The 26,163-nt window shown below is 45.3% G+C and overlaps 1 protein-coding gene across 13 annotated transcripts in view; it reads right to left on the reverse strand.

Annotated features, from left to right (window-relative positions):
• Positions 1–26,163, reverse strand: part of BCL9 (B-cell CLL/lymphoma 9) — an 87,904-nt gene that overhangs the window by 4,623 nt on the left and 57,118 nt on the right. For 2 of the 13 annotated variants that reach the window (XM_013993355.2, XM_013993344.2), the window contains 7 exons: positions 18,779–18,914; positions 16,757–16,848; positions 11,237–11,550; positions 9,991–10,307; positions 8,634–8,823; positions 6,859–6,958; positions 810–3,051 (listed from right to left, as the gene is read on the reverse strand). In XM_013993355.2, the coding sequence (XP_013848809.1) occupies positions 810–3,051; positions 6,859–6,958; positions 8,634–8,823; positions 9,991–10,307; positions 11,237–11,289 (2,902 nt within the window). In that variant the 5' untranslated portion in view covers positions 11,290–11,550; positions 16,757–16,848; positions 18,779–18,914. The other 11 variants (XM_013993365.2, XM_021089955.1, XM_005653072.3 and 8 more) reach the window with 9 other exon arrangements.

Here is a 26,163-nt window from a genome sequence, read left to right on the forward strand (position 1 = left end):
ATGCTCTTGATGAATTTCCACCACCAAGATGTTGGAACCAAAAAGGTCTGAGGGGGCGGCTCCACTGTACTGTTTTTGTGAACTGCTACCCAACAGAGAGACACACTTTAGCTTGGTAGGATAAATCTCCTAGCTTATTCTGATTCTAGTCTTTCTCCAGTGGAGCCAGCGCAGACCTAGTATTTACACCTCAGGGCTCATCTTCCACTGACCACCTATGGTCCCAAAACCACCATCATCAGTGAGAGCATCTCCTAGGAAGAAAATACTAATAAATTGTAGTTGATCTGTGAGAATAGCAGTCTACCAAGGAGAAGGTTTTGGTCACTGTTTCCACGGTCAACACGTATTTGCGAGAACCACTCATGTCTCTTGGCAGCCTCCCTTCTTTGCCCGGGATGATACCCAGACTCTCCTGACATGAGGGCCGCCCTCTGAAGTGGGTGCATCTAGTATTGAAAGAAGCCACATTCACCCACAGTTAAGACATTTTATTTCACCAACGGGAATGCACTGTGCAAATGTAAGTCACCCAGCGAAATGACATATATTTCCCCTTTTCCTCCCACTCCTATCTGATAAACATTCTGCACTGAGAGCCCATGTATTCTCCCCAGGATGGGACACTTGTACATAAACGCCGTGGAAGTACCAATTACACACCCTGACACAAATACGTCCACCTTGGCAAAGGCCGCCTCCTCTGGTTGCACAACCAGGTTAAGACACCAGTTTTCTTAGAGTATGTAAACCAGGCTGTTGCAATCCCTGGCTCTAAGGTGCGAGTGTGAGGACGAAAGCATACTGACCTGACTCCACACTTCCCAGCATGGCTGGGGAGGCCATGGTGAGGGGCGCTTTATGGTTGGGAGGGATCCCGGGACTCTGAAGGGGAGGTTTTGGAGAGGAGGTCCATCCAGGTGACGGGGCGGGAAGTGATGGAGACTTGAGGTGAACAGGCGAAGCAGCAGCAGACCCCAAGACAGGGGGGGACTTAATGGAAGCAGCAGCAGCTGGGCCCGCCAGCATGCCTGCCAGCTGCGATGGAGTCTGGGGGGACTTGAGGTTCCCCGAGGGCGAGCCCAGCATCGGTGACTGGACTTGGCGCATTGTGGGAGATTTCAGGGGGTTAATGCCTGGGGAATGCACCTGGCTGCCTGCCACAGAGATATCCAAGGGCTTCCGCCCCAGGCCGCGCTGAACCGGAGGAGCTGTGTTGAGGCTAGTGGGGTTACTGGAAGGGTTGAGAGGTAGTGGTGGCATGTGACTGAGCCGGCTGTTAGTCCTTTGGTCGGGCCCAATTGGTTCTCTGAGGTTCCGCAAGCCACTGCTGCTGCCTGGACCCTGAGACATGGGGAGGAATGGCCTGGGGCCCATGCCATACTCTTGCTGAGGGTGCTCGCCAAACGGCAGGGGCACCATCTTCTGCTGGGCAGGCAGCACGTCTGCACCGCCCGCGCGGAGTTTCAGCATCTCCTCAGCGCCCGCCCCAGCCTCTCTCATCTTCTGAGGTATCATCTGAGAGTTGGATCCAATGCTGACACTTAGACTGACATCTCCCTTCATCCCACTGGGAACCATCCCAAACTCAAGTTCCCGACCTGGTCCCATCTGGGGGGGCATTCCTTTTGGAAAGTCTCCCCTGGAGGGGCTCAGCGGGCCCTCCACTGGTATTCGAGGGAAGATGGGATTACTCCCAGGCTCCATGTGTCGCTGAGCGCCTGGGATCATCCTGTTCATCTCCAAGCTGGGCCTGATGCCTTCCATGCTCATCCCCGGGGGCAGACCCAGCTGCTTCTCTGCCAGCTGCTGTTGAAACATCTCTTCAGACAATCCTTGGGGGTTTGGGAAGCGCTCCCCTCGGCCGGGACCACTGAAGACGCCCTGGCCAGGCGGGAAGTTTCGACCGTCTGGGATTTTTGGCACATCGTCTGGCCAATTGACTCCAGAAAGACCTGGTCTAGATGCCGGGTTGGGGACGTTTGGCCCCTCCATTTCAGAGTTGATCATTCCTGCAAATCCGGGGAGGCGCATCTGGCCCCCTGGCATGTTGGGGTGGGGGGCCATGGCCCTCGGGGGCAGGGAATGCGGCATGTTGATCCCATCAGCAAAGGGCTCCGCACCGCCAGGCCCCCAGCCCTCACCAGGGGTCATCTGGTACGGGGGAGGGGGCCCACGGACCACCCCCCGAGGCCCGTGCTGATGGACCATCATGTCCTGCAGGGAGCACTGCTGCACGACCACCTGCTCCTGCTTCCTCCTCTTCTCCTCGTAGAACTCCTGCTGCAGTTTCAGCCACGCTATCTGCTCAGGGGTCATATGATCCAGGTGGTCGGGTCCGATGGGCCCAGACTGGGAGTTCATGGAAGGTGGAACCATTTCATCTGGAGGAAAGGGCACCTCTCTATGTCCTTGAGGGCCAAATGGAGCTCCCATGTCTGTCCGGGGCCCAGGTCCCTTACCTAGGCTTTGGGATTGAGCCATCATGGCCTGTATCGGCCCTTCTGGCTTTTTCTGAGGTCCATCTAATACCCCAGTATTCTGCTGGGGCCCCCCACCCTGTCCTCCCGTGAATTCCTTCTCATCAGGGAAAAGCATGCGTTGGATGTCTCTAAGCGTCTGTAAGGAGCGCTCCCGGTGCTCCAGCTGCTCCTGAGACAGCCCGTCGGGGTTCTCTCCCAGCACGGGGGGCTCCCCACTGGACACTGGTGGAGGCGGGGGGGCTTTGGGATCTGCTGAAGAGCTATTGCTCCCCTGGGAGACAGGGGTCACTGCGCGGTTGTTGGGCGTCGAGTTTGGCCCGGTGCCATCTGGGGGCAGTGGAGTGGAGCTGGCAGGACTGCCGACGGAAGGAATCAGCTTGTTTTCTACCCCAGGACTCTCCCGGTCCAGGGGCCTCGGGGGAGCGGCAGGCTTGGGTGCTGGTGCCGGAACAGGTGGAGTTGGCTGCAGCCTGGTGTTCTGTGAAGAACTCTGGTCCTGGCTGGCTGAAGCTGGAGGCTGTGGTGGGAGAGGTTTCGGATCATTCCGAAGGGCAGATATCTGTGTGTTCTGAAGATGAACAAGATTTTAAAAATCATTGGTCAACTGAACAGAACAATGAAAAGAGCAAGGTCTGTTATAAGGCTGGACCTGGTCACATCAATCTGGACTGATTCTCCTGTGAGAGGAACTGCCCAAGGACAACCCCGCTTTGGACATGAACACGTTTTGATTTTTTTTTCTCTTGCACTTTATTGTCAAATGGCATATCCTCTTTCCTGGCTACAGATTAGATTTCAATAACTTTATAAGCATGCCAAGGGAGAGCCACGCCGCCAAAATGAATACATCTGAGTGTCTATTTCGAGGAACAGGTTTGCTATCACATGTCTACTATGTGCTTCTGATTTAGGGAGAGATTAGTTTCTCGGTATGTGGGAGGCTGTACCTAACACCTTTTTCTTTCCCCGAAAGTGTAACTGGGTATGCACACTTCTCACTGTCAGTCAAATGTCTGATGTTTTCAACTGAAAGAGAAAGTGCTCATCACCCCCGGCTCCGTACTCTACCGGAAGACGCAGCAGGTACGGCCACTCTGTTGTGGAGACTCCTCTGGCATGGGGACTCGTGAAGGACTCCTCTCCTGGGAGTTTCCAGGGGGCCCGACAGTGCCGATTTCTGTTTTCAGTCTGTGATCACTGATTCCATATTTGATAAGAATTTGTACAGTAACTGTAGTAAGATAATCTGCAGGCAGGAAGCATCTTTGGAGAAATCTGAGGCTATCTAGCTCCTGGTGTCTCCTGATCTGTTCTTTCCAATAGACAGCACGCTGCCTTTCCTACAGGCTGGGTGACTGCCCTATTATTATTACTATTATTTTTTTGTCTTTTGTCTTTTTTTTTAGGGCCGCACCCCGTGGCATATGGACGTTCTCGGGCTAGGGGTCTAATCTGAGCCATAGCTGCCGGTCTACACCACAGCCACAGCAATGCAGGATCCAAGCCATGTCTGCGACCTACACCACAGCTCACGGCAACGCTGGATCCTTAACCCACTGAGCAAGGCCACAACCTCATGGTTCCCAGTCAGATTCATTTCCACTGCACCACGATGGGAACACCCCTATTATTTATTAAATACCGGTGCCATACCAAGTCCTGGGTAAAAGCATGCTCACTTACGGCAGGTGACTCAGATGCTGTCAGTGTCTGGGAGAGGGACGAATGATGTTCTGAGTCTACACCTCCGCGTTGCTAAAGGGCCCGGGGAGGGGCAGTACTGAGAAAGAGGAGGGCCCAGCCTACCAACTCCACCCTAGGGACCTCACCAGCCTCCAGTGAGCTGCGCCATACTTTCTGATGTTCACATGCTCCTAACTTGCTCACTTAATCCAGCTTCTATTGCCAAACCCCTCGGACTCTTACCTCCCTGCCTACTCTCTGGAATGTTTATCGAGGTGCAAAAGTCTACAGGAAGCATTATGTGGATCCCTGCATATGAAGAGCTCACATTCTGTGGCTATGTACATAAATGTTTCACTTGGTGGCATTCTCCACACATCTGTGTCTGCAGACGGAGGAGACTGGTACGGGGAAGGCTGGCTAAGCCTGGAGGACTCGGGATGTCGCAGTGTCCTGTATGTCCCTGACTCCGTAACTGGAGTGTGGAGGTCACCTTAATTTTTTCTCCAATGCCAGTTTAAGTTTGGTTTTGTTGGCCAGGCTTTGTTTGTTTGTTAAGGGTTTGATTTCCTGGAAGGTGACTGTGACAGAAAAAACAGTGCAGCACCACCCTTTTACTTTAGATTTGGAGCACTGGAGACTGGACTTTTCCCAATTACCTCAACTCCTTTTCTGATCTTATTTTAGTACCAGCGAAAGTGGAAGTTACTATTAAGCTGTATTAAGTTTGGTCATGAGGTCAATAAAATGTTGATTTGAGCTGCAATGTGAATGCCAGGGTACAAAAGTATGGAATTGTCACTTGAGTTGTTCAATGTCATTTAACTTCTCCCATGTTTAAAACTCATCTCAGCCTTAGATTTAATGCTTCCTAAAGGTATCTTGAACCTCTAGTGGCCCCACAGCATTTGGAGCAATGCCTTGACAATGCAAGACAGAAGAACTATCTTTTGGTTCAATTTGGAATACTACATGTATTAAAACAACCACTATATGTGTTTCCTAGTGTAGTTTATAGTAGGTGCTTACGTTCCAGAGAGGAAACAGACTAACACCTACTATAATTTTGGAAATATCAAGCAATTAAAAGCATTGAATGGTCCTCTCACTTTGAAATAAATAAGAATCATTTTGAAAGTCACTGAGACTAATTATAGTATTAGCAGCATGAACTCCAGTACTGCAGTTTTAGTTATTGCTTTTTCTGTGTTCTTCAATTAAGTCAAGAGTGTTCATTATTCTTCAAAATCCTGCTCTGTACACAGGGTCTGAATTCAGAATTGCCCAGAGATGGTTACATGAAGGAAATACCAAATCTATATATCTCCTTTTTAATTTTGCATCTCTTCTATTAATTCATCAATATATAAGCATGCTAGTAGAAAAGGCCAGTGCAGTGTGATATGCCTAAAACCACAATTACATAAAAAGCTCACAATGTAGCTTATACCATTGAGTCTATCTCCCTATAGAACCGTTGTGTGCTGTTGGTGGAAATGTAAGCTGGACTAGCTACTATGGAAAACAGTGTGGACATTCCACAAAAAGTTAAAAATAGAATACAGGATCCAGCAATTCCACCCCTGGATATTTACCCAAAGAAAACAAAATACCAATTACAAAAGATATATGTACCCCAAATGTTCGTTGCAGCACTATTTATAATAGCCAAGATATGGAAACAACCTAAGTGCCTATCAATAGATGAATAAAGAAGATACAGTGCATGTACATGTATACACACACACACACACACACACACACAGGAATATTACTTAGCCATAAGAAAGAATAAAATCTTGCCATTTTCAAAAACATGGATGGACCTAGAGGGTATTATGCTAAATGAAATAAGTTAGACAGAGAAAGGCAAATATCATATGATTTCACTTATATGTAGAATCTAAAAAACAAAGCAAATGAACAAACATAACTAAACAGAAACAGAATCATAGATAACAGAGAATAAACAAGTGGCTGACAGGGTAGGGGGATGGGTGGAGAAAAGATATACAGGTGAGGGAAATTCAGAGGTAGTCTTTCAGTTACAAAATAAATGAGTCAGGGTATGAAATACACAGTGTGGGGAATATAGTCAATAATTACGTAGTATATTTGTATAGTGATAGATGGTAACTACATTTATCATGGGGATCACTGAAATGTACAGACATATCGAATCACTATGTTGTATAACACAAACTAACAGAGTGTTGGAGGTCAATTATACTTTACAAACAAACTCACAGAGAGATCAGATTTGTGGTTACCAAAGTTGGGGGTGGGGGGGTGGGGGCAGGAGTCACTGGAGGAAGATTGTCAAGACATACAAACTTCCAGTTATGGGATAAAGAAGTACTAGGAATATAATGCACAATATGATAAATACAATTAATGCAGCAGTATGTTATATATAAAAGTTGTTAAGAAAGTACATCACAGGGAAGAAATATATTTTTTTCTATTTCTTTAATTTTGCATCTTTAAGGGATGATGGCAATCATTCCGTGATGTACATAAGTAATCGTTATGCTGTACACCTTTAACTTACATAGGGCTATGTGTCAATTATATCTCAATAAAATCAGAAGAAGAAAAAAGACTATCTCCCTATCAGTGAAATTCACCATCTCCCACCTTTAGAGTCACTGTAGGACCTTTCAATCATTATTCTACATCTAAAATGACATACCAGAGGGGCTGTGCTTCTCTCTGTCTTGCTGTTAGAGATGTTCTGGATGTGGAAAGAGACGATAGTGTCAACCTGGCCCTTCAACACAGCTTCCGCAGCTCTGCAAACACAGATGAGATGCACACACTAGGACTTGTTTCTATTCGCTAACTGTAATGCCAAAGTACTTTCACCTCAGATTGAACCGGTAAGAGAGAAGGAGAATTATACAGAACCACCAGCAACACTGAATGAGAAGAAATCAAGAGAAAAAGGTTTTCATTATTCATGTCTATCATTTACCATCAAACTTCTGAAATTAAAAGAGAGCCATTAGTAAATCTCAAAAGAGGCAATGAAAAAAACCCAGGATTTTCTCCTTCAAACCAATCCATTGTAGTGGGTGTTTTATAGAGAATCTTAGTTCAAAATCCCAACCAAAGAGGGGTAAAATGAATTCTCAAAACACTTAATAATCATTCAAGGCTGTCAAGATTTACTCCATATTTTAATTTCTCTTTTTTTTAAAGGTGCAACCTATGGCATATGGAAATTCCCAGGCTTGGGGTCAAACTGGAACTACAGCTGCTGCCCTAAGCCACAGCCACAGCAATGCCATATCCAAGCAGCATCAGTGACCTACACCACAGCTCACAGCAACACTGGATCCTTAACCCACCAAATAAGGCCAGGGACTGAACATGCATCCTCATGAATACTAGCTAGGTTCTTAACCCACTGAGCCACAATGGAAACTCCCATACATTTTAATTTTTTAAATCTTAAATGAAAATAAAAAAGGCAGAATACTATGTAGAGTATATCCACATTTTTTCTATAAATAAATATCCATTGATCAATCCATCCACTCACTAGAAACCTAAGTACCAAAATGTTCACAGCAGTTATCTTTGAATTCCTGAGACTTTTTTTCTTTTCAGTTATTTATATTTTCTAATTATTCTAAAATGGACATGTATTACTTATGTTATTTTAAAAAGAATTCTAAGCTGGAGTTCTCTGGTGGCTCAGTGGGTTAAGGATCCAGTGTTGTCACTGCTGTGGCTCTGGTTACTACTGTGGCATGGGTTTGATCCTTGGCCTGGGAACTTCTGCATGCTGCAAGCAGGGCCAAAAAAAAAAAAAAAAAAAAAAAAAGAACATTAAGTTGCATAAAAGTGTTTGTTGTGTAACTGATCCCTTTTGTGTCTGAAAAAGTATATATATAAAAATTCCTGGGGGAGCTCCCCTGTGGCCTAGTGGTTAGGATTCAGCACTTTCACTGCTGCAACCAGGCTCAATCCCTGGTCTAAGAACTGAGATCCCACAACAAGCTGCTGCATGCAGTGGGGGAAGAAAAAAAATTCTGGGAAGTTCCTGCTGTGACTCAGTGGGTTAGAAGTCTGACTACAGAGGCTCAGGCCACTGGAGAAGCACAGTTTCAATCCGTGGCCCAGCCCAGTGGGTTAAAGGATCCAGCTTTGCTGCAGCTGTGGCTCTCATTTAATCCCTGGCTCAGGAACTTCTACATGCTGTGAGTAAGGCCATAAAATTAAAAAAAAAAAAAAAAAAAAAAAAAAAATTCTGGAGGGAAAGCCAAGGAAATATCAACAATAGTTGCATCTGGGGAATAGGGGTAGGGAAATTTTATATTTTATTTTACCTCTTTCCATAGTGTTAACTTTAAGTAATAATACAAGTGGGCAAAAAAAAAGCATCAATCTTCAATGAGAGTAAGAACTCAGATGCACAGACATGCAAGCCACACCAACAGCCAGACATAGCCATCAACTTACTTATTGGCCATCTCAGTAGAAAACACATACACCACTTTGGCGGGAGTCTTCTGAGCAGGTGTAGGCTCTGCGGCAGTAGTCTGGCCATGGGATGGGGTGGAAGACCTGGGGGCTGTAGCATTTGACGGGGTCATCGAGTGTGGTGTGTGCTGGGAATCCTGGGACTTTATGTGGTCAGCAGAATTACATTCTAAAAGAATGAAAAGATTCATGTCACAGAAAGAATCAAACTTTTTTCTGCCAGCATTTATAGTATCATAACACAAACACCTTGAGAATTTCAAGGAGGAAGTCCCTTCTACTCATAAAAATACAAATACATTTCTCCTTCAAGGGCTAATGACAGAACACTCTTCCCCCACCTCTTTACTTCTTTACTACTACTACGCATCCTTCAGGTGTGAGCACCAATGGCCCGCCTTCCTGGAAACCCCTTTGGAACCTCTTGGACTAGATGCCCTTGCTAATCGAAACCACAGCCCCCTAACTTCCCTTCTTTCAGCATTTATCACATTGTATTGTAATTGCTAAATGATCTGCTGTCTAGGTGCATTCAAACCCTTGAGGACAGCAACTGTTTCTGTCTTGCTGACCATGGTGCCCCCAGTACCCAGCACAGTGCTGGCGCTCATAACAGGCTTCCCACAAACCCCTGAAGAAGACAGGAAAGCTTTCTTTTCTAACTTGGGTTGGGCAGTCAACTTCCACTCCTTGAGTACTAGTTTCATGTTCCTGCCGGCAGTTAAGATTTTTTTATTTTATGTTAGGAGGGAAAAAGCCTAAAACCACAGCCATTGGTCCCACACCCTTCCTGGCTCACTTCACTTTGGTGCCTACTGTGTCTCTACCACAGGTAGCCACTCTCCTGCCACAGGGAAACTGGCTGTGACAAACCTGGCCTAGTGCCAGGGCTGCTTCTTATGCCTATGACTCTGGCAAAATGGTAGCCAGTGTGCACAAAACCCAAGTCTTGAAGGATTAATCTGATGGAGAAGAGGAGTTGTCAGAAAAACTGCTCCAATGTGGGCCTCGGCATAGACAAACTAGAGGTGCGGGCTTGACGCTTAAGTACAAAGAGCATGGAGGCCAGAAACATCCGTACGAACATGGTCAGGGCTGTGGAACATCCTGAAACACTTACATCCTCAAGAATAAGAACTCAGCAAGGTGGTTCTGAACTATTCTCTAGTAGGAAAAGGACCAGAAACAGTTCCACCCTAAACTGTGAGAACTCCTGAGTCTGATACCTCCTCTCCCCACTTGGCTGCTATTAGGCTCTGCGGCATCCGCCAAGGTCAGGAGCCTTCCCTCAGGCACACCTACTTCCCTCTGAGTCTCAAAGATCTTATAGACATACCTTTCATGTCAGAGTCATCGTTTGGAGTCCCAGGATCTCTCTGATCAAAGGAGTCGGCGGAAATACTTCGCTCCCTTTTCCCCTTGCCCTTGGCACCATTTCCAGCCCCATTCTTCAGCCCCATGCTCCCACCTGGGCCAGGGAGTGCTTTAGGGGTATGGCCCCCACTCTTGGAGTCACAGGGGGATGGCTGGGATTGGCTGGCTGAGCCCCCCTGTTTACCCTGATTGGAGAATTTGGAATCCAGCTGGGGGTTTCCAGATGGGGACATCACTGTAGGGGGACGGACCATCACCTCCTGCTTTGACTTAGGGCTACTAAAAGAGACAGATAACAAAGGGAGATCAGACACCAGATACAGACGGTCAGCACAATCGGGAGAAGCAATTTCTATCATAGGTCAAAGAGACCTGGAGTCACCACCCCACCTTTCACCGCAGCCACCTGCTTGTTCCCTCCACCTCTGCTCTCATCTCAAAGCTCTCCACAGAGAGGAGGATCCAGCAGAATGGCCTGCCAGGTCTCGGGAATCCTAGAGTCACATGGGGACCCATCTCTAGGGCTTCTGTCAATAAAGGACAACGGTTTCTATGTACATAGAGAAACGACTCTCACACTAAGACTAGCTCAGAGTAAACAAACAGACATCGTTAAGATCAAAATACTACCAGCCATCGGCTGATGACAAGGAACAGCTGTAACGAGAGACCAGCTTCCCTGCTGGAAAATACGAGCAGGTCCAGGAGAGCACGAGGAAACCCGCTGGTGACTGGCGGGTTAGGGAAGCCCTGCAGGAGCCTAATCCCTAAACAAGCAGTATCACACCAGTGCAGACACGCTAACCACTGCTGCCAGGAGAGGTGGAAAAATTCTTTTAAGATAGCAATTTAAGTCCGTGGAGCAGAGGAAAAAGGTTCGTGGTGGGAATTCAGGGGCTGGTGTTTCAGTTCTAGGACCTTAGGCCTCCTCACCATCCCAGGCCTCGGATTCCCTGTTTGGCAAGTTGAGCGCATTGTGCTAGGTGGTCTGTAAGGTCCTTTCCTGTATGTCTTGGTGAGGAGGGTGGTGGGAAAGAGGAGCAGCCGGGTAATGATGGACAAAAGAATAACAGGGAAATGCGGACATAAACTTTGATTCACTCTTCTATCATTGTTGACGTGTCCCTTTTTCTTTCCCCATTTGGGCCTCATCTGCTTGTAATTCAACATTGCTCCGCATTCACGGTCCACCAGGCCCTAGCCCTCACCTCTGTGTGTTTCCTGACGGAGAGTTCCTCACTTTAGGGTTACTGGAATGCATTGATTGAAATCCTGAGCTTGCAGCCACAAACAGGGACGGGCTCACCGAGTTCCTCTCGGGCTGCAGCAGAAACAGCTGCTGAGGGCAGCGGCAGTGGCCCACTGCTTGCTGGGTGCGTCCCCTAGCGCTGGCCACCTGGACGCCTTTTTCCTCTTTGTTTTTCTCCGCTGTGGAAGTGGGTCCTGTCCCCTTGTGGCTCCAGCATTCTCTGGGTGTGTGCCTCCTGCTGCCAGAGGAAAATCTCGCATCTCCAAGGGCACACTGGGGGCAAAAACAGAGACAGCAAACACCCTTAGGGCAGGACCTGCGGGTCAGGGCTAGGTTGCTACTAGGTTGCCATCAGGGTTAAAGGGAATGGCAATGTTCACTATCTGGCCTAAAGGCCCTGGTGCTAAAGCAGCTGAAGAGTGACTAAGACTTTCTGCCAAGCATTCGAGCCTCCCACCCAAGCATCATGCACTAGGCCTTTGTAAGCAGGTGAGAAAAACATTTTTATCTTTAACCATTTATTCTCCTTTACATTTCTCAACTTCCAAACACAAAACCTTCAAAAACTTAGGTTTTTCTTTTTTCGAAACAATGATTTGAAACCACTGGACACTCCAAATCCAGAGCAACTATCTGGTGTTTCACCTCTGATGGTGCTGAAATGTAACAAGCCCATTCCAATTTCAAACCCTGAAAAAAATGAATCTGTTTATACTCTCAGGGCTCCAGGTGGGGAGACATTAAAAGAGGTACTTCAGAAATCAAGCATTGAGCCAATACCAAATACAATCAGTTCTGCCCCCTGATTTCTATGATCTCTCGATTAAATTATGCCGACTATGTGTCCTGTGTTCTCACTGCTTAATGATGGGCTGCAGGCATGGGCAAGCAGGGGATGATCCACGATGCCGAAGGTAAGAGAACAGCTTTGAAGGCTGAGATATTTTTTGAGAGCCAATTTGCAAGGCTAATTTGAAGCATAAAGGTCAAGAAAATACTCCCAAATCTAGCCAGAGAACAAATGAGCAAACCCTTTATTTAGGGAAGCCTAGACTGGTTCAGAGAAAACCAAGATACACCTTCAGTCACTGGCCCTGCCAGGGAAGTTCCAGTGTGGCTTGGTCCCCTCCCCTCCCTCGGTCTCTTCTGAGACCTAACTGATAGGGTGTAGGACTGAAGGAGGATATTAAAGGCAGGACGAGTGGCTAAAGAATCAAAGGGAATTAGAAGTAGCTCAGGTGTGACAGCTCGAATAATACTTTGAGAGGTTAAAGAACTGGACTAAAATTGGGAGGATCCATTATATTCTACGACTCGGCACTGAAATTATCATTGTCAAGTGTTAGACATCTATTTCTTTTTTGTTTGTTTGTTTTAGGGCTGCACCTGTGGCATATGGAGAGTCCCAGGCTAGGGGTCTAATCAGAGCTGTAGCTGCTGGCCTACACCACAGCTCATAGCAACGCCGGATCCTTAACCTGCTGAGCAAGGCCAGGGATTGAACTCACATCCTCATGGATGCTAGTTGGGTTCGTTAACTGCTGAGCCATACTGGGAACTCTGACATCTATTTCTTTCATTTAGAAATTTGCAATAGTCCCAGCTGTTTCACCAGAGACAATGAAAGTAATTTACAGAAATGCTGAGTGCAATTTTTTTCTTTTAAATGAAGTTAGAGAAGAAAAAAGAAGAAAAAAACTAGAATAAAATATTGAATGCATCTATGCTGACCTTGAAGACAGCATCCTAAAAATATTTTGGTCTTGATTATATTTAAGGTTGTATGTTTATCCCCCACCAACTTTAGCTTTTTTAACTTTTTCATTTTTTTTTCCAGTTTAGACTATAAAATTGATTGTAGTTGTCAAGTTCAACATACATGACCATAAACTATTTTGTAACATCAGGAATCACTGGTAAAACAGAAGTAACAAATGAATCTTGCAAGGACAAAGCCATCGGAAAACATTTACCTCAGGAAAAGAAAAGAAGTTAGCACCTGTACAGTCCCCTTCTGGAACTTCTTCTGGAACTTTCTGACTGCATCACACATTCTCAGTCATATGTCATACTGAATAGTCCCATGAGTATGTTTTATCTCCCTACAAGGACTACGTTCTTTGAAGACAAGAACCTTGTTTCAAAGTTCTTTTGCTTTTCCATATACTCAGCATGATGGGTACTCAGAGCGTGGCTGGACCCTCACTGACTTACTCAGCTTCTCTCAGAGCAGAAACACCTGGCATTTGCGTGGTGCAATCCTTCCAACATACTACAAATATCAAATCACTTCAATCTGCCAGGCATTTCTGATGAGCAGATAGTACAGATTATTTCTATAATATTAGTACTGTGAACAGAAACAAACTTTTATTTTCAAAGTACTTCTACATACAGTTTTTCATGCTCATTAATTCACCCAACCTTGATCAACAGGCACTTTACAGACAAATTGAGGGGGTACAGGTGTAAGGGCTTCTCCCAGGTTTCCAAGCAGTGCTCTCTGACCTGCTCCCTTGTCTGAGCCATCTCCTTACCATTACTTTGTGGGCAGAGAGGCAGCACAGGGGGCTGAAACAAGCATGTGGGCTCTCGCTGAGCAGTGGGAATAAAATCCAGGTATTTTAACCTCCAATCCATGGGAGTTGAAATAAGTCAACTAGCTTTAGCCTGACACCAAAAACAACTGAGCAAGAAATCTGCCAAATGTCTTATCATATAGTTCAGCACCTCCATTTTTGGGTTAGTGCTCAACTGTTTGACCTTTAAGGACTAGAAAGATCTGCCTCAGAATGGTTAATTAGAGCCAGAAAGAGATTTTTCCCCAATGTAACTAAATCTCCTAGCTATAAGGTCTGCTTATACAATGTTTATCACTTTTCTTTCTTTTTTTTTAAACTTTTTAGAGCCACACATGCAGCATATGGAAATTCTCAGGCTAGGGGTCGAATGAGAGTTACAGCTGCCAGCCTACACCACAGCCATAGCAAGATGGCATCCGAGCCACATCGGCGACCTACACCACACATAGCACAAGGCAACACCAGATCCCCAACCCACTGATCGAGGCCAGGGGTCAAACCTGCATTCTTACGGATACTAGTTGGATTCATTTCCGCTCCACCACAAGAGGAACACCCTCTTTTCTTCTTAAATAATACTAAGATGTTTACTGTCAGACACTCTTACAAGCACCCTCCACACATAGTAAACTCATTCACAACAACGGCAGAACTACTATCCCTATTTCAGAGACAAGGAAACCAAGGCTCTGAAACAGTAAGTAATCTGCCCAACTAAGTTGGGTCACACCCTAGTAAGTGGTGGAGCTGGCGTCCAGCCAGACACTCCGGCTGCACTCTTCATCACTGCAGTGCCTGTCAAAGCACGGACTTGGTGGACAAGGTGAGCCAGCACACATAAAATGCTCGGCAGCACAACAGAGGCATTCGGGTTAACTGTTACTATGACTACCACCATTCCCAGCACAGGCACTCACCTATTCTGCCTAACGTCATCCCATACCTTCACCATCTCCAACCATCACCTTCCCCCCATCCCTCCCCGCTCCCAGTGCAGGGCCTTGCCCAGGACTTCACAGGGAGAAGTCACCAGGAAGGATTTCCTCACCACCAAATCTGCAAACCTGTTTTTATCAGTACCCCTCCCCTCTTTCTTTTCTATTACTGAACCTCAAAAAAAAAAAAAAAAAAAAGAAAGAAAGAAAAGAAAAAAAGGCCCATTTTTCCTCCAAAGGCCAGTCCTATCACAAGTGGTCTAGGCCCCATCCCTTCCAGCTTGATGCAAGCTCTCACTCTCTCCCATGGCCGCCCCTCTATCTCCTGCATCCCCTGGGTATTTCTGATCAGCTTTTAGACATTTGTAGTATCTTCCAATTGAAAAATAAATAAATAAAGCAAAACAAAACCTAGCTCTAGTGTTTTATTCCCCTTTGGAGCCAAGTTTCTCTACAGAGCTGATAAGACACACAGTCTTCACTTCCTTACCTGCCATTCACCCTTTAACCATGTTTAAACCAACTTCTACCCACAGATCACAGAAACCACTGATTTGTTAAGGTCACCAGTGACCGATTTTCTAACCTCATCCTACTCCATCTCTTAGACTCTGACAGTTGATCACTTCCTTCTTGAAACTCCCCTCTCTTGGTTTCCGTAACACCACACTTTGCCGTTTTCCTCCTACCTCCCCAGTCACTCTTTATCTGCTTCCTTTGCTGGCCCCGTCTCTCTACCCAATCTCTACAATTTCGAGTTCTTCACCACTCTACCCTGGGTCCTCTTCTCATTCTATAAGTTCTTTCCATGTCAACAATTCCCAAATTTACACCTCCAGCTCTGCCTCTGTTCTGCTAACCTGTATACACCACCACCAGCCTGACATCTCCCTCGATGTCTGAAACCTAACAAAGTCAAAAATGAATTCTTCATCTTTACATAGCCTCCCTTCCCAAAGTACTTTTCCTCCATTCTTCCACATTTTAGTATACGGCACCTTCATCCACCCAGCTGCTCATGCTAGAAATTTGGGAGTTATTCTTGATGCCTCTCTCCACCCTTGCCCTTCCCATATCAAGTCTGCATATTTTTGCTGAGTAAAGGAAATCTTGGCTTTGGTCTTCCTCCCTCCCTCCACCATTCCCTCCTTCCTTTTTTTTTTTTTTTTTTGTCTTTTTGCCTTTTCTAGGGCTGCTTCCCGCAGCATATGGAGGTTCCCAGGCTAGGGGTCAAATCAGAGCTGTAGCCACCAGCCTCCGCCAGAGCCACAGCAACTCAGGATGTGAGCCGAGTCTGCAACCTACACCACAGCTCATGGCAACGCCAGAATCCTTAACCCACTGAGCAAAGCCAGGGATTGAACATGCAACCTCACGGTTCCTAGTCCGATTCGTTAACCACTGAGCCATGACGGGAACTCCCCCTCCTTCCTTTCTTAAGGCTGCACATGGAAATTCCTGGGCCAGTGATTGAACTCGAGCCACAGCTGTGACCTACACTGCAGCTGCGGCAACATCAGATCCTTTAATACCACTGCGCCAGGGGTGGAACTCCTGCCTCTATGGCAACCTGAGCCGCTGCAATAGGGTTCTTAACCTACTGCACCACAGCAGGAACTCCCATATTTCTTTTTCAGAGAGAAAGGATACTGAAAGGCTACGAATCTATATGAAATTCTCCATTATGCTGTTTTCACAGCATCCCGTGTTTTTCCTTCACAACATTTCCATGTTGTATAATTATGTGATAATTTGCATAACATTCATCTCTCACGCTGGGCTCCATGACGGCAGGGATCAAGACTGACTTGTTCCTCCTTGAATTCCTAGCACCTAACTATAGTGTCTGACACATGGTATTGGTCCAAAAATATGCGTTGAATAAAAGTTGAAGCTTTTCCCCAAGATTATCTTTCTAATCCAGGCAAACTTTCTCATGCTATCATCCATCAGGCTACTCACCAAAACCCCAAGGGTCACGACACGGCAGTGCTCATCCTGGAAGGGAGGAGGAGGAGGAGGCCAGGAACCTCTTTCTCAAAGGTGACCCTCACCTGGATGAGGATAAAGTAAAGAAAAAGGGTTTCTAAGTGATCAAAACGAAACAAAAAATCAATAGCATCATTTTGTTACTGAACATCTTAAGGGAAGAGCAGGTTTCCTACTTATTCTAGAATACTGGTTTAAGGGGAAGTTGTCAACCCCCATGTAAACAGAATCAGCTTCCAATTATGAAAGGGAGTATCATCCAATCCACAGATATTTCAGGACCCTTGTGACTGTCCCTTCTTCCCAACTGCATATTTTCTTTTCAGAGACTGGAGACTTATTAAGGGCAAATAAAGTAAACTTTTCTATTTTTCTAAACATTAAGTAGGAGAAAAAAAAAAAAAAAACCCTCCCATTTTTGCTTCCTCCCATTCTTAATTAGTACAGAGAATTGAGAGCTGACTATAAAGGTGAAAGACAAAATTCCAGGTAAACTTTCAAATTCACAAAGTAAACACTATTCACTGTTCCTTCCTATGCTCAACTGTAACTCTAAATGGCAAGCATTCGGCAAGAAAATTTACTTTCACATGCTTTTGGGAGGACATAGGGCTGAACAACAGGGCCCCTGAATTCCTCTGACTGAGAGCCTACTGTGTGTGAAATGCTAAACTGAACAGAGCTAGATAAGTCAATAAAACACTGAGTAACTTGTCCAGCAGGACAATTTCCAACATTAGTCCTTGTAAACTAGAATTATAATGCTGAGCAACACCTCCCTCCCCCTTTGCCCAGAATTTATAGTTTTGAAATGGCAAGGAAGAACCAAGTTCCAGATTGTCATAAGGCCAAATTATTTAGGAGTCTTTAAAAGGAGACTCTATAAGGTTGCCATAGAGTTGTGCATAAACTCACAAATTAGTATAACTTAGCTCAGAATCACCTCTACAATTCCAATTTCGACTCTTCCAATGATCCTTTCCCATTCTCCTGCTCTAAGAAGTCAAGTTTATTACAACTATGTCATGTTTAACAAATTTCATTTCTATGCTATGACCACTACACCATAAAAGGCATAGTATCAAACTTAGAATGTGGAACTAAAAGGCCTTAGGATTCCATTCCTAGCTCATTCTTAACTTCTGGCATACCAACCACTAAAAAGCTTCCTCACAAAAGAGTACACTATAGGAAGAACCTATCTTTCCCAAACAAGTGGAGAAAAGAAAACTATACTATGGGCTTGACGAGAAATCCTTGGGTTCCCCCCACCTCCCAAAATAATAATGTATATTTCCATACTCAAAGGGTAAAAAGTCATCTATTATCCCTCAAGCTAATAAACCTTAAGCAGGCAAATAAATTTGTATCAGGCTCAAGAGTTTAGGCAAAATTTAACCATTCAAAAATGAAAAATGAACTTCATCGATCATCATTTAGAATAATGGCTACCCAAAGGAAAATTTCAGCACAAATGTCCCTTCTTTTTGAAACGTTCCTTGATTCTAAACTACTCCCAGGAATCTCCTCCATGGCCCCACAGTGTCACATTCATGGCACTGTTATAACACTTTTAAAGCTGTATCCCTGTTGTGTCCAGTCAGGGAACTCCCTGAGGAAAGGGTCATCATCTCAGCACCTGATATCCAAGAGAAACTGAATAAATGCTGGTTGACCCACGTATTATGATGAGCTTGGACCTGTGTATTTCTACTCTTGTCTCACAGTCACACAAACCAAAGATGACACAATAAATACCTGTTTAACTTCTCACCATCTGCCTTTCCTAGGAAATAAGACATTGCAGAAGTCCCTGCTCACAGAAAAGTACAAGGTAATCGCACTTAACTTGATGACCTCTGCCTAGGGAACTTCTACCATAATGAACAAATATAGTTTTAACTTACAAGAGACCTCACAAGAGAAGCAGAAACAAAATCCAAAATACTGAATTCTGAATAACAGAAGTTACAGGCTCATTGTCGGGCTCTTTACCTTTCAAGACGTCCAATTTGCTCTCTCTTCTAACATTGGGACACAGAGGAACTTTCCAAGAGTGATCTCTGCCTCCCAAACAGAAAGGAATTTTTAGGTCAAAGTGGAGTGACACCAGCTAGTCCCACATTCGGTCCTACAGGAATGAGAAGAATGGAAAAGTTCATACCCCAATTCACACCACCAGCAGAAGAAAACCAATGCTCTGTGACCAAAACAGTATTTGAAAGAAGGAATAGTAAGAAAATAAATAGGTCAAAAATGGGGAAGGAAGGCAAAACCACTAAAACTCAAAATGCAAGGAGCTGGAGCACTATAGTTTAAATCTATCCCACTGAAGACTGGGAAGTTATGAAAAGCAAAATCCCTTAGACACAAAAGCTTCATTCTAATCATTGTTTTTAACTTTCTCCCCAACCAAGAAGAGTTATCACAGGTTGCAAAATAGACTTTTATATCATATCTTCTCTATGCCCTTGTTCAGAGCATGGTAAAGATGCTGAAAAAAATACTGCAAAGCATAAAACACAAGTGGGCATAAGATTCAACTTTCCAAAATCAATTGGTCTAGAGCTGGGGCTCTTAACTGGGATCCGCAACTTCCTTGGGGGTCTGTGGAGAGACTTAGGGGAGGGGTGGCAGCTGTGAACTTGGCTGGAGAAACTTTTGATCTTCATACTCACTAACCTCTAAGTAAAAGATAGCACCACGTGCTAACCATGAATGCAGGTAACAACCCACAGTAGTATTAGCAATCCTGTGACCATGTCACCAAGAGAAACCACAGAACACCTCACATATCTCAACAGAATATTTACACTTACCACTACTTCAACATTATACTATTGTTACACCTGTAGCTATATTTTGTTATTTAATGTGTTATAAAGAAGCATATAAACTACTGTATCACAACTGCTTAACATTTTGATAACTGTTTCTACATCATTGGTAATTCTACATATTTTATTTTATACATTTTAAAAACATGATTCTCAGAAGAAGTCTTATGCTTCTTTAAATTGCCAATGGAGTACACAGGACATAGAAGGTTAAGAACTTCTAATCTAGAGCAAATAAAGTTTCTAGAGACCCTCAGAGAGTCACCAAGGCAGACAGACAAGTAAGTCATTCCACCAGCAGTACTTCATAGTCAAAATTAAGCTACCAGGAAGCCAAGTAGTATGTCCAAAGTCACACAAACTTAGGGTCGGCATTGCAACATGTGTATTCCCACTCTCTCATGGGGATCTTCACTTACATTTCTACAATTGTCATCACTCTGCCTGTCTTACCACTAAATGGGGACAAGGTATCACCTTTCAAAACTAATATAAAACCAAAACCCAGACAATAGAACAAGGGGGCTGTGTAAGGTACTCCTTTTTGTTCCTTGATTACGTATGCTGCTGTAATTGCTACAGAAGCTGAATTTGGTCCTTTCCTGAGAAAGTTTTTCAGAAGTGAGAAAAAAAGTTGGGCTACATAAACTTTCACTCCCAGAAGTGACCAAAGCACTTTGCAGATAAGTATTAACTCGTTAAGCACTGCAGTGTGTTATGAGTGGTCAAGGCAGTGGTAGACCACTTCATAAATGGGAAAACTGGAGAATAACTATGAGAGATTTGTCTCAAGTCAAATAGAAGTCAGTGAGAAAGCCAGCTTCCTGATTCCAAGTTCAAGGCTCTAACCCATTACACCAAATCACCATGATCAAATATTTAGTTGATTTAATGCTTGTGAAACCTCTGTACTTTCCTTCCCCTACAAGCCAGAGAGCATCTTCTTTTGATTCACAGGAACAGACACTTTTGAAGGCCATGGGAAAAACACCCCATAGAATAAATTCCAACGTACGTCAGTGCTTTTTCACTTATGCTAGTCATCTAAGCATCCAGGTCAGGAATCCTAAGCTCAGGAGCCAAGTTACTACACACAACTTGCCTTATAAGAAAAGAACAGTATCGAAATTGTTCCTTCTTCTTTTAGGCAATAACCTCTTTATTGATCTACCATGTGTTTAGGAACTATTATCATCTTACATTCGACAGTCTTATTACAAAATAATATTCTAATGGTTCAATACCATTAGATCCTAGATTCTAAAACTATGAAATGTCATGCCAGTCTCAAGTTTGCATTAAATTTTCTCTTCTTATCCAAACCACCAATTAATGGAGCCCTCATTCCTCAAAGCATCTTTCTGCCTTTTAAATGCTCTTTTTATTAACTCATATCTCTTATAAGTTAGGTCTTTTTCAATAGTTAGTAAGGAGGTCTTTCTTGAATTGGTACTTAGGACCATAACATTATCCATGCTAACATTAATTCCTTGTTAAAACTTTCCAAACAATTAGTATCCAGTCAAAACCCAGAATCAACAAGACGATCATACTGTACAATCTCCATGAACAGCCAAAAGTTAAGCCACTCACGAGTCTTACCTACATAGCCATTTGTCCCCTACCCCATACTCAACTATTTTACTATTTATCCTTCCTACCTGCTAATTCTGATTCACCACTTTGTGCACAGTGTACAAGAGTCCAAAACTTTGGCTCAAGAATGAATGCTTAATTCCTGAATATATCAAAGGCTAAAAAAACCACCATCGCACACCACTGATCAAAACATAAGTTTTTATACGGCCCCTAAAATCATTTTCCCACCAAAGTCATTGCCAGGTATCTGTCCATGTTTGCCCTAACCAAAGTCTAACTTTGCACCAATTCTATCCCACCCTAGTCTCTCTCCACCAAGACAGTTTTGTCCATCTCTCTGCATTGTCTAATAAGTTTATTAGTCCCCACCTGGGCTGTAGTCTAGGCTCTAAGTCACTCCTTTCTATCACAGGGTAGGGCTGTTGAGGACAGATTTCAGGCCTCCTCCTTCAGGCTTGGGAATCTTCACAGAAGGCCCCCAGCAACACTCTTACTAAAGGCCTCTGGCCCTTCCCTCTGAACATAGTTTCAACCCTGCTGTTTTTTCCTTGGGATATCTCCATTTTACCAGGCTCACCCAGCATTAACCAGTGACATCTTAATACCTTCGCAACTTTCAAAGGTCAATGACAAGAGCTCCACTTGGGAAATCACTGGTGTGTCCACGACCCCCACAATGACTCAGTGACCCAGACATCACCACCTCACCTGCCGGAGCCCTTTACTTACACGAACATTCTTCTTAGCTTTCACTTCCCCCCACCCTTCAACAAGTCACTGGCCTGCAAAGTCCCCTTAACCTCTCTGTTCGTCTCAACCCGAATTCCCTCATGTAGCTCTCCATCTCGCCCCTCCAATACCCCTTCATCCCCAGAAGCCTCAGACCGTCCCACCTCATTCTGCCTCTCCAAGCACCACTTGGGACACAACCTCTAAAAAAAAAAAAAAAAAAAAAACCCAAAAAACGAGAGATGCCTCGTCTCTCCCCACTGCTCAGAGAGCGGCAGGCAGAGGACGACCTCCCACCTCCCCCCACAGGTTTCTCCAGACTCAACTCTCTAAATCCGCAACCTCGACCCCCGCCCCTTTTCTCCCCTCCCCACCCCCACAGCTCCCGCGGCTGAGGCCACCCCAGCCCCCAGACTGGCTCAAAACACGCGGACGCGGACCCGGGCCCCCTCAACCCCCGGCTCGGGTCCTTCCCCTCCCCCTCCCCCCGAAGTGCCACTTACCCCCAAGGCCGGAGTGGGGGAGGGGAGGAGGAGCGGAGTAAGGGAGGGGGGCTTCGGTCCCGGGCGGCTCTCAGCCCCGGGGGGCCGGGGCCGGGGCCAGCGGCAGCGGCGGCGCAGCGTCTCCCCCCGGCGGCGGCAGCGGCGGCGGCGGCGCCGTCCCACTCCCGCAGGCACACATAGGCTCCATTGTCCGCCGGCGCCTCCCCCTTTCCGGCTCCCCCCTCCCGGTACCGCCCCTTCCCCCTCCCCTCGGCCCTCCCCTAGCCGCACCGCGCCACGAAAGGTACCGCCAGCCCCGCCTCGAACGCGAGCCGAGAAGTGCCCCCTCCCCCCGGGCCTGACGTCCCGCCCTGCGGGGGAAGGGGGACTGCCCCTCCCCGCCTCAGCGCAGGGCCCCGCCGCTGGGAAGGGCCCGCCCCCCTCCAAGGGAATGTCACTTGTCCCCCTCCCGGAACGCGCGCAATGGTACCAACCCAGCCGCTTCCTCCCCCCCACCCCTGCCTTCCCGGAGAGGCACCGCCCCCTGAGCCCCGCCCACCAAGTAGCCTCGCCTCCTGGACCCCGCCCCTCCCTCCAATATTTTACTATGGGACCGCCCACTGCCAGCACCACCTCCTGCTTTGCATGGACACGCCCACCAGGTCCCCTCCCCAGTTCGTCACCCGGGCAGAGGTGCCGCCTACTCCCCACCTTAAAGCGGCAGAGCCCCCTTTCTCGACTAAAAGAACCTCCCAAAGGGCTGGCGGGGTGGGAGTTGCGGCCAGGGAGGGTCTCTTCTTTCCCCGCACCTCCCTTCCCACGCACACATTCACTCCGACCACCCCACCGCCTCCTGCAGCACTGGGGAGCAACCCAGTGGAAAAGGCGCGGAGGGGGAAGGGCAGCGTAGAATTTGGCCATCTTTGACAAACGAATTGGGAGCTGCCAAAGGAAGGGGTCTTTCCCTCACACTTCCCTGCAGTCCTGGTCCAGGCCTAGTCTTCAGTCTTCAAGGCGACCCCCGCCCACCTCCTGGATGCGGTTCCACCCTGCCTCACCCCCTCTCCCGTCCCTTGTCTTCACCCCTCAATCTCTGCACTGCCTCTGCTGTTGCCGGCTTTCTCCCTTCCCAAGGGTGCAAGGCCCCTCTTGGGGCTGCACTCTCTTCCACCTTCTCCAAAGCACATTCTCGCCAGGTCCTGCAAATGCGGTGGCTGGTGCAGGGTCTCTCCTTCCTCATAAAGGGCCCAACCTAGCCCCGCTCGAGCATCGCTACCTAGTGCCGAAAGAGGACCTCTGCCCGGATCCTCAAATCACTTCACAACCGCTTTTTAAATTACAGTTTCGCTTCCCTGATTTTTGGAAGGCCCTGTGCTTTGGAGAGCTCAGAGCCTGGGTAGCCCGGCACTGTCCCCTGTGAAGTGACAGGGTAACCCGTTAGATTGCACTTTTTTTCCTCAGAGGGAAAAATGACGGCATCATGGTGAGCGCATGTTGCTGAATAAAGCTCAGATTACTCCTGTTTTACCTTTGTGGCCCTTGTTGCTGCCATGCCCAACTATTATTACAGACAGTCCCATCTGCTCCACAGCCCTCCCCAGCGCACACTGTTGTTACATCTCTTGTGTTTGTGCTTTGTACAGTCTTGGTCTAAGACGTTTCTGCAACTATGTACACTGGCCCCACAGCTTTTTTGAATCAGCTAAGTGAAGACTGCCTATGTTATAATGTACTGTGTATTCTCCCTGAAGATAGATGGAGGCAACATGGCCAAGAGAAGTAGATAAATTTTCTTCTGCTTTTGCTTCTATCACCATGGTTTTAACCAGGTACTTATTTCTATGTCAGTTTCTCTGTCTAGAAAATAGGAAACCTTCCTTGGGGCAATCTTTTAACGAATGGTGTGGTTGTAAAGGATGGTTCAGGAGAGCCCTAAATGATAAAGCTTTCGAAACCGTTTAAAACTCTTGGCTGGTCATTTAAGTTTCTATGCCACGGCTCCCCAGCTTAGAGTTCTATGAAAAACTGTTTTTTCATAACAAGATATTTTCTCTTAGTCTTCTGTTATGACTGAGCATATAAAGAAAAAAGACAATAGTAGGTATAAACAATATAAATTTAAGATCAATCGAAGGATTCCAGTTGGGAAATAATTAAAATAAAATGTTTTTCTGTCAAATTTTGGTGATAGAATAGTTTTACAGAGGGGCATACCGATGCTTCAGAAGGCAGGAGGAAAAAGTCAGTTACAGACATATGAAAAGACAACTGAACCCAAGAATATACAAGAAGCCTTTGGGATTGCTAATGTAGGTGGAAAGAAGGGATTCATAGACTTAATCTGTAAGTGAAAAACACTTCTTAAATAAACTCTGGGCTGGAGTGTTCCAGACCAGTTCACCTCTACTCAGAAAGCTCAAAAACAGACTCATTAAAACAATAGTACACATGCAAAAAAGTCACCCATTTTACTAGGCTTTACACCCTCACTTAACCACATATGTCAGAGTTTATAATTATTTACTGAACTAGAAGAAAAAAGCAAATGAATACTGAGTGTGCAACAGGAGGCTAAAAGAGCACTGATTCTGAGAATTTAAGCAAGCCAAAAGTCATGAAATCTAAAGGTTAGAGACTCCATAGTAATGTTAATTTAGCTACATTGCACATGGGATAGAAATGTATTTTAAAATATTATTATTGTATTAAATGGTTTATCTATCTTACTAGAATTTTTTGTGCTCTGAATTTTCTAACTTCCATGCACTTCCATATCAACTAAAGAATTCTGTTTTGCTGTATAGGGATATAGCACAGTGTATATACAAATACTAATGGATAATGATTAAATCATTCTTAAAAGCATCCTATAAATAAAAGCTTCACACTATTTCTGTTACTCTATTCTGTTACTCTAGAAATTCTAGGAGAAATCATTTTTTAATCCAAATGGGAATATTGTTAAAAATAAAAGCTTTCAACACTAAAGAGACTAGTTTGTTTTTTTTTTTCTACTTTCTGAAATTTGCTTCTCATAATGATATATATATGCACTTAACTGTGATGCAAACATGGATGGTACATTTGACTTCCAGTTCTTCAACTAATCACAGTGTCTGTTATTTACGTTTATTGTCAGTCTTTTCTACCTGCAAACTCCACTTTCGAAATATTTTTGTTCTCCCAGCTCTTGACAAACTCATACCTAAACTTTAGAGTTGGAAAGAACTACCTCCTATTTTAGGGATGAGAATTCTAAGACATAGAAGTTTAATGACTTGCCAAGATTATGACCGTTTTTAGAGACTAGAATTTAAGTCCAACACTCTAGCCCTGTTCCAACTTCTAAGGATTGTTCATTCCTATGATATTTATTGTTGGAGGAGAGAATGTGAAGTTCTACCTTAGGAATGATGAAATTCAGACTCAGAAAAGTTGAACCCACTCAGCCTAGCCAGCTGGTGCTAGGGTTATAAGAGGCCCTACCAAATTCTTGCCTTGGTCAAAGCCCTTAGTTTGTCCATGATTTCCTGCTGCTTACACTGTTTCTTACTAATTTATCTAAGTCACTGTCCAAACCAATAATGGTAAATTTCAACCCCAAAGGAATATTACAAGATGGTCATTTATGACTGAAATGAGGGGTTAGAATGGAATGGCCTCTTGACTGTCACAGTGCTACTGTCCAATGCTGTAATAAAATAGCCAGGAAGGGAGTTCTTCTTTAGGTTGT

Source organism: Sus scrofa, chromosome 4 (genome assembly GCF_000003025.6).
Source record: "Sus scrofa isolate TJ Tabasco breed Duroc chromosome 4, Sscrofa11.1, whole genome shotgun sequence".
NCBI classification, from domain to species: Eukaryota; Metazoa; Chordata; class Mammalia; order Artiodactyla; family Suidae; genus Sus; species Sus scrofa.